Source organism: Chelon labrosus, assembly GCF_963514085.1.
Source record: "Chelon labrosus genome assembly, chromosome: 13".
NCBI lineage: Eukaryota > Metazoa > Chordata > Actinopteri > Mugiliformes > Mugilidae > Chelon > Chelon labrosus.
In genome coordinates this window covers 5,206,690-5,216,192 of record NC_140346.1, presented here as the reverse complement: position 1 = coordinate 5,216,192, position 9,503 = coordinate 5,206,690, and the positions used below count along the sequence as shown (strand labels likewise).

Sequence of the window (9,503 nt, the reverse complement as noted above, 5' to 3'; positions counted from 1 at the left end):
TATAAGCTGCTGAAGTGATGAATTCACGACAGAAAAGACGAGGAATGATTCAAACCTTGGGAAATTTATAGGAATGTGTCACATCACAGAGTATGTTTTACTCTTTGATTTTTCATAGTGCCTAGTTCAGCACTGAGAAAAAGTGAAAACCACTGTTAGGTTCAAACTCTTTGCATGATATGAAATGAACAATGTGTCCAGAGAACTGAGAGAAGTGTTTGTGAGTGAGAGAGAATTTACCACAACCTGCAACAAATGATACGTATGGTTGGTGATCTTTAATTCTTTCAATATTAAGGAATGGGACAAATAGATTAAAATATAGTCAATGTGACTTTAAGAGAAAGAGAAAACTGCTAATGCTGACAGTTCATTTATAGACCAAGTGAAGATGCTTTGTGAGGATGAGCATCAACTCTGATGCCACGTCTCTCTGCCCTGTGTGTCCTCACTCCTTGTCTTGCAAAGTCTATTTCCATGCAGCCACGTTCCACCTCTCAGCTCTCAGAGTCCATGATGAAGGTCTCAAAGTTCTGGTCGAGCTCAGACACCAGCGCGTCCACAAAGTCCTCCACAGTGGGCTGTCTCTGCAGCATGCCTGAAAAACACGGAGCAGCGGGTATTAAAAGCGCTTGTCGGCTGCGGGGGAAAAGCTGCGGATGAGTTTCCTATTTTCCATCACTTCTATCTCACCTCATCAAAGTAATAGGAAAAGTACGGCTTTTAAATGCCTCGAACCTGAAATCACTTCGCTTAGTTTTCACTGTGCTGGTAGAAAACATCTGGTTCTAAAGTAGTTTTCTCCTTTGAAGGAAGGAGCTAGTTTTATTCCAAATTAAGCTAAACTCCCATTAAGTTAATGAATACATGCTGCTGCTCTGGGACTCCAAACTGGTCCAATGCATTTCTTGTTTAACCTCTAATTGTCCTGAGTTTAGTCAACAGTGTTGCCATATAGTATTGTGTAACTGGAAATTCACAGATTTTGGAGCAAACTAAAATTATTTATCAAAACTAATAATTTAAGACAGCGTGCAGCACTTTTTACTTTGAACCCTCACACCTTCCGTTTAGACTGACAGGAAGTGAGTGGAAAGCAAACAGGCACAGGAACACCTTTAACAGGATTCATTTAGTGATATCACTCATCGGACTGCACGCAGGAAAACAAAGCTGTGAAGTCCTCAGCCTCTTCCATTTCAGCTTGTAGCAACACTAAAGCCGTGTACCGTACACACACTCTCATTACACCTGAATGTAACTAGTGTCGTGGAGCAAATATGACAGCCCAGAGCGAGCGCTGGGAATGTCTGTGTGTTTTGAGAGCCTGTCTGCCAGCTCATGCGTAGAGGACTCCCTTGCTCGCTTTACAATTCAGCTGCACGCCCGCTTTGAAGTCAGTTCATTTCCCCTTGTGTAGCTGCCAATGTAAATAGGCCCTCTCCCCCCTCCCCCTCTTTCCTGCATGGGTCACCTCCAATGAGCGCGCACACACACAGGCGGACACACACTTGCCCCCCAGCATGTCTGCACAGGCACGCATGAATGGAGACGCAAAGAGTTTCATACAGCAATCCTAAACGTACATTGAGATACGGATACACACACACACACACACGTGGACGCGCACACACACACACACACAAACACACACACATATATATATGTATCCTGGGGAGACCATGAAACTGACTCAGCAGGTAGAAACCCAGTGCTGCCGAGAGCCGGTTTGCATGTGAGCACTGGAGAGGGGATTATCATCTCCTCTTACCCACCAGTCGCACCCTGCCCTTTGGCTACAAGACGATACCGACACACAAGGGTCGCCTAACGGCACCACGACCGCAAGGGCCCCCTGATCCCTGGGAACCAGGCAGCCACATGAAAGCGACCAGATCCAACCATAAATGATAGCCCTAATTACAGAGCTGAGGGATGCTCTTTTGCCGTGACCACTGCTGACGCTGATGGCCGCTTTAAAGTGGAGACGCTACCAAGAGCTCAAGAGGCATTAATACGTGTTCGTGCAGAGGACAGTGAGGCCCACCTATCCAATTACACCTCAAATAAGATTAGTAATAGAAAAGTGCTTGAGTGTTGTAATTTAAACCCTGAATTTTATTCCATTAATCATTCAAGTTAAAGGGTTTGCATTCAGTCCTATATGGGGATGGAACATCTCAGTCTATTCATCATCTATAGCTAGCTCTCAGCTAAAAGTAATCATGCTGCTCACAGGGACAAATCTAATATGCAGACTCTTTTGTTTTCTCTAATAACTATTAACATGACGTGCTACATAGGTTGTTAGATAGAAATATCTGAGAAGTTGTCGTTGCAAACTGTTTGGAGAGGAGAGACACTTGGAAAACAACTCAAAGTTTAAGGAGCTCTGAAAGCTAGCAGTCTGTAAAGCCAGCTACGCAGTTATCATGTTGGTAGATGAGTCCTACCATTATTGTAAGGACAATTTGGACATAAAAGGCATTCTTAGGACTAGCATAAGACATGCCCATAGCTGGTTCCTCCTACCACTAGGAGGAACCAGCTATGGGCATGTCTTATGCTAGTCCTAAGAACTTCTTCAGAGGACACAGACTGGTCCGCACCTCCGTTGACCGGCCGTAAAGAAATAGCTTGAAGCATGGCAGGGGTGACTGTTGTGTGATCTTGTGATTTCAAATCCCAAAAGCATCAACGTGCCAGAAAGCAACTAATAGCTAGCCCTGAAAAGAAAGATGCTAAGACGTAATAATGCATCAGCTAACCAACTTCCAACCTACCAGCCTGGGGAGCAGTACGGGGCTAAGGTGCTTGCTCAAGGCGCCTCAGCCTTGAACACAGATGGGAGTTGAACCAATGACCTCACAGTCATACATCTGCTCCTGTAATCTCTAGCCCACAGCTAAACCTCGGGAGAGGCATGAAACCTAAAAATTACGTAACGGAAGTACTTCAATAAATTAAAAAACACCAACATGTTCATCGTAAAATGGACAACTACGACCGAGTCACGTGGGTTTATCTTTATGGGGGACCGCTTTCACATCACACATGACTAACTTTTTGTTGATTTACTGACAGGTTCATATATATGCAGGCACTGACACGTTACTGTTATTTTAGTTATAACTTCAATATGAATATAGTCTTAATTTGCAGATTCAGTTTTAATTTGAGGGTATTTACATGCAAATGCGATCAAAGGTATCGGAATTACAACCATTTATATACACAGGCCTCTACTTTCTCAAATATGAGCTCAAATTTGATTGGACAAATTGAATTAATAATAAATTAAATGGCCATTTTTAATACTTGGTTCAAAATCCATTGCAGAGAATGACTTTGATTATGGCCTGACTGATCTACACTTCAGTGCATGTTGAGAGTTCACAGCAACAGTTTCCAAATGCAAATATGTCCAAATACATATGGAGCCAATCGTATTGATGGGCAAATCTGTTAATACCCACAACTAAAAAACTTCAAGACTACTGATCATGACAAGTCATGACAAATACAGAACAAGTACATTAACCATTGTTCACATGTGTTTCCCGTCTTCAGTCAAAGGTCAGGCTCAGTCACAGAGAAGCATCCTTCAGACTCAAAGGACAGCTACAGTAACTTAAGATTAGTCATCTCCCCCTTCCCGACTCAAATATGTAACACAAAAGAAACAGTGCACAGGTACACTCATGTTCTGACATGACAGTTGTTTACTTGGTTGATTTTTACAGCGAAGCGTGCGCGCAGACGGAGTTGTGGGCTACTGTTTTTAAGGCACCACACACTCTCTGCAGCATCGCCACCACTTTCTCTCTGATAGATGTAATTTCCTGACTGTGTGTTCGCGGAGGGACTCGATGACTGGAGCCTCACCTGCTACAGGTTAGCGCGGCGTTAAACAAGCAAAGTTAAAATGACAAGAGTGATGAGAGACGCGGAGAGACGCGGAGAGACGCGGAGAGAGGAGGAGGAGGAGGAGGAGGAGGAGAAAGGGAGCTAATGGTGGTAAGGGAGGTGTGATCGTGAAAGAGGTTAGTCAGATACACAATGGCTCTTCTGCCGGCTTCAACACCGACAACCGTGTGGTGTCAGCACTTGGGTCTGGGTACAACAATAAGCGGCGAGGAGTGAGTCTTTTCTCAGCCCGGATCCCTGGGAGAGTTTGAGAGGAATGCACAGATAACCTCAGAGTCATAACAACACTGTGGAGGAGTATCTGATCTCAGGAGCTGCTTTTATAGATACACACGAGGAGGAGGGGGCTGCTCTGACAAGACCGGCCGACAGAGTGAAATCTGTGCAGTGTACAAAGATAAGCGCTGATGCTAAAGAGGAAAATGGAAGCAAAGCTTATGAATCAAGTGCAGGTGGCCATATAAAAGGAACTAGGAATCACCAGACTGTATGGGGAAAATTACACAACTTTTTCCTTGGAACATATCAAATACATTACTTGAATTTTGATACATCCCCAACACATTTCCTTACTGACTCGTTTTGAATGTTGCTACAGTATGTCTAAGACTTCACTAGCAGGAATCAACACAAATTTGTTGTTACACTTTGACTGTGTCCTGAGATATTCATCCAGGAAAGTTCAGCCACAGCCTCAGTAATATGGAGAAGAATGAAACAGAACACGTGGTGCTTTTAGGCAAGGCAGATGGCATGAACTTTTTAAAAATAAATAGAAAACCTGAAAAATCTGCAGACCTCACTGGAAACACTTTTTATTCTGAAGTTTTCATACCAAATTCATTCCAGTGATTATTTCCATTATCGACCATCCTGCTAGTGATTTTCTTGATTCATCGTTCGGTCTACTAAATGCTAACAAACGCTGAACAAATTCTCAAAGGCCTTTAGTTCGCTTGTTTTGCTCATAGATAACAAAGAAAAGCGGAAAATCCTCCCTTGAGAAACTGGAGCCAGATTGAAAAATTCCTGATCTGCCGATTATCAAAATAGTTAGCTGAATCCTACTCTCTGGGTTCACACAGGCCGTCCGGCCGCACGTGGTTTACAACAACAGCACTTCAGCTGTACAGACACTGTGTGAGTGGTTAATAGTGTTACAGAGGAAGAACCGTACACTCACTCTTGGCCAAGCACCGACAAAAAAACCAGAGCCAAGCTAAACATAAGCTGTGCTTTGTGTCCATTGTTGGGACAGCCTTAGGACAGAGGCTTTGCCGTGTGAGTCATCTCCTATTTAAGAGTTTCCATTTCCATTCATAATGGCTCGGACACAGCCATTGAGGAACAGAGCTTCTACCCGTTACAGTCATCTCAGGGCCTGCGTCGTTGGCCAACTTGGCCGACAGAGTCTGGGTAAAACAGCAGGTGTTAAAAGACGCAAAAACCAACTGGAGCCTCATTGGAGCAACAGGCGGTTGAGTGCCCTGCTCAAGGGTACTTGTGCTCAGAAAGGGGAGTGCAACGCTCATTCTCTTTCCCTTCCCAATTCGCCAAAGCTGGTGTGGGAACATTTAAATCGCAGACTCTTCTCCGGCTGTCTGAAGAGAGCAGAGTGGTTCTCACTGGGAAATGGAAACTCATTTTAAATTGTACCATGTGCCCTTGGCTTTTATGTTTACGGCGCCAGCTCTGGCCAAAGAATTACGTAAATCCAAGTGACTGGCAAAATCACTCATCTAAACCACAAACAAGCTGCAGCTTCACATCTAAAAACCTGTCCTAGTGTTCCAACGATCACACTCGTGTCAAAACTTACAATAACCAGAGCTTTACTATTCTCGTTGGCAAATGCGCAGCGTGCACAGAAAGATTTGTTTATTTACTCACAGGGTGGTGGATGATGGGTATCTGTCAAATGAAGAGCTTTGTGGTAGGCAAACAGCTCTTAGTCTTGGTAATGACAGCTCTGGGGACAAGAATTCATTAGAACTGCTTCAAAATTGCAGTTCAGCCTGCAGCTACTGCTGGCTGAATTTATCAAACATCTGAGTTACCGCCTAGAAAGAGTTTGGCTGTCACAGATAAAGGCATTGGGAGTAAACTGACTGATGACCTACATTCTTGATAAATAAAACAGCGTTCCCATTTCCCCCCCCTCCAAATAGCATGTGAAACCATTCGTATGTTGAACACGGGTAAAATTTATGGACGGGTCCCAACTTAAACCTACATATAAACAAGAATGAGCGTCTGCACACACGGCACTAACCAACATTCCTTAACAAATCAGAAGGCATAGGTTTAAATGGCTGTTTTATAAGAGCTATTGATCCCAGTCCTGTGGGCTTGGCTGCATTCTGTTCTTTCATGATTTAACTGGTTGCTTTTACAGGCCAATTACACCCACTTGGATCTTGGAGGGCCCAGCAATTATCCACATTTGTATATTTTAAATGTGAACAAAATGCAGCGTGCAGTAACTTGAGCCCCGGCCTCACCTCCTCAGTGGTGTTGTATTCCTAGTCATCCAGAAAGGGGTTTCTGCTCCCGCATTTCAAAACACATCTCTGGCTGCTTCAGTAGCTGCTCCCCATAACTATTTGAAACATGTCAAGGTGTGAAAAGCAGTTACCTCTGTCAGACCTGGAGGCAAACCAGGGGCTCACTGCCTCTATAATTACATCTTTGAAGTTCAGGAAGCTTTTTCTGCGAGCCACACTTAAGACGGGGCCAGAAAGCGAGCAAGACAAGGGTGATGACACACGGTGCAGCGGGAGGCTCTTTGCTGAGGAGGCAAAGAAGGGAACAACTATCAACGTTACAGAGGATGAACCTTTCAAAACGTAGCCGCATATTCAAAGACTTTAACTTTCATGTTTAATTACAGATGTTATAAATGTTGGTCGACTGGCCACTTTTATCCAGATTGAAATAACTCGTTAACTATTTTAAGGATGGCCTTGAAATGTTAACATTCATGCTTCCCAGAGGATGAAGCCTACATGCTTTACTGATCCACCTGGTGTCTCCTCTTCTGCCACTGGCACGTCTGCGTTTTCTGAAAAGTAACTCATCACTTTGATGGATAATACAGGTTCCCAGAGGATGAACCATACTGACTTTGTTGATTTTCTGCCATTACTTTTCACCTTGTTTCAGTGGCAGATCAAGGTTTTTATTTGATGGAGAAGGCAGACACCATAAAATCAAATGAGGATGTTCACGTCCTCCTGAAAATTAACTATAATAACTCCAGTAATCCTTTAATTTTTAACAATTGTGAGATCAAAACTTCACAAGCTGTTCTTAACCTGAGGTGCTGGATCCTCTAGGAGGGATGTGAGGGAACCACAGAAAGGGTGCTATGGTAAGTAAATAAATCAAACACGAAACGAATACTGGTCCAATTTAGAGGCCGCTAACTAAAAACATAGTCCCCCAAGACAAACTCATAATGGTACAAGCTACTTCACCTTGGTAGGTGGACTATATGCACCAAGTTCTAATCACGTGAATCAGTCCCTTCATATGGTCATTGTATGGAGCAATTTCAACACAATCCAAGTTTTTGTTCGCTTTGATAGCCAAAAAAAATAAAAAACACAATATCCAAAAAACAAGCTGAAACAAGAGCAACTGGACTGGTAGGGTTTCTTGAAGACATTTCAACATTTCATCCAAGTAGCTTCTTCAGTTCTATAGGACTGGTGGGAAGTTGGGGCACATCTGTGTCAGTTTCCTCCAACTACAGGTAAGTATCTGATTGGTAACAAATATTAGTCTTGCTACCAGTCCTTTAAAACTGAAGAAGCTACTTTGATGAGTGGTGAAACATCTTCAAGAAAATCCAGTTGCTCTTGTTTCAGCTTGTTTTTTTTTTTTTGGATATACCATGACCTGGATGACTGCATCTTGCATAACAATCAAAAACAGTAATGTAAATCACTGAAATTCATTCAAAGAAAGAAAGAATTATTTAAGATTTTACAGATTGAACTCACTTACTGTTATTATCCAGTCTTCTCCTCAAATTCAGACAGAACAAGACATCGCACAATGTTTATTAGTGGATATGGAAGCAGTCATAAGAACTTCTCAGTCAAGCTGACTAAAGACAAAGACCGGATGAGGTCCTGGGACTCAACTACCGAACCCAAGCAGATTTATTTTCTGTGCTCGGAGGTCGAGACTATGGGAACAGTCTGGGCCATGAAAGCTCTCTCTGTAGCAGGACCCGAGGTTCAGTTCAGTCGGTCGATCACCTTTCACTCTCTCCTTCCCTTTCTCTCCTTTTTCTTCCCTCTGACTCGCTCATTCTGTCCTGATGCTGCGGCACTGGATTTAATACCAGGGTTTACGTTTCAACGCCGTTTTTTTTCCTGGGAAACATCGAGTACCGGGCAGGGAGGCAGCCAGATAAAGACTGGCCTCTGATTGGCCTTGCCAGGTCTGATCCGGTTCCTCGCGTGCCCTCGTGCCCCCTCTCCCACCTCACTGAAGGGGATAGCAGGGAAATGTTACACACCTCCATTTACAAGGGTCTTTGTTTGACGGGATTATGTGTAACGGGTTGATTCTGGATTCTGTGTCCTTCCTCTAGTCCTCTGGTCTTTGCTGGCCTAAATACTGTTTTGAATGTAAAAGGCTCCCTCTAATTCATTTCAAATCTTTTTCCATTCCCCAACAGGAACTCGGGACGGTTGCTATGAACTTCTCAACCCCTTAGCGAAGAGCAGCGAAAAGCTAAATGTTTCAGCACATGCTCTGATGTAGTTTTGTAACTCTGACTTCAGCTTTGATGTTAAGGTAAATTATCAAGATATATGTGGCCATCAAAATGTTTGAGGTGGTTGAATGAGGCATCTTTAAAAATGCGGGGAGTTTTCTGCTTCGGTTTAAACATTTCTCCAGACGTGGAATACATAAAACGGTTTTCAGATGAGTATCATAAATGCAGCTGCACGGAGAAGAAGCTGGACGGAACACTTCTAAAAATGTGACACTTGATCCGCCATCTGGGTATCTCAAGGTCCTTTTAATTTGATCTGGATTTTCTGTTGAAAATAAAATTAGTTTGGCGTAGAATTATTCCCTGCGCAGACATCTTAGAGCCTTTTATAATGGCATATGGGAAGGGGAGACAACCAGAGGGATCAGTGTGACCCTGGTAACACTCTGCAGACAGGGCTTTGGCCTATAATTAGAGCAGTATTCACTTCAAAGAGAACCATAAAAGCAAATACTGTCAGTTCAACAACAGTTAATTGGACAGTAGATCTTATAACAAGGATCTGATGTGTTGGTGGCTGTAATTTCAGAGCTCAGGGTGCAGCCCTGGTCAGAGCTGTCAGAGGGACAATCCATGGAGGAGGGAGGGGGGTGACCCTGAGGGAGAGATTTACAGTACCCTCCCAAATGTCACCCGATATCACTATCAACTCTCTGTCTCTCTATTCTCACCTTTTCCTCTGTTGGCCTGTCCGGACAAGCCACAGCGACAGCTCAAGGAGGGGAAGGATGTGAATACTGCTGTAGATAAATCGCGGTTTCTGCTAAACTAACATCTGATTAAC

General features: G+C 43.5%; 1 protein-coding gene across 2 annotated transcripts in view; it reads right to left on the bottom strand.

The window, feature by feature from the left end:
* Positions 1-259: 259 nt before the first annotated feature.
* The window catches only part of LOC311498571 (mitochondrial intermediate peptidase-like), a 30,033-nt gene continuing 20,789 nt past the window's right edge, over positions 260-9,503 (bottom strand). For both annotated transcript variants that reach the window (XM_084559226.1, XM_084559227.1), the window contains exon 19: positions 260-598. In XM_084559226.1, the coding sequence (XP_084415352.1) occupies positions 498-598 (101 nt within the window). In that variant the 3' untranslated portion in view covers positions 260-497. The remainder of the gene's footprint in view (positions 599-9,503) is intronic.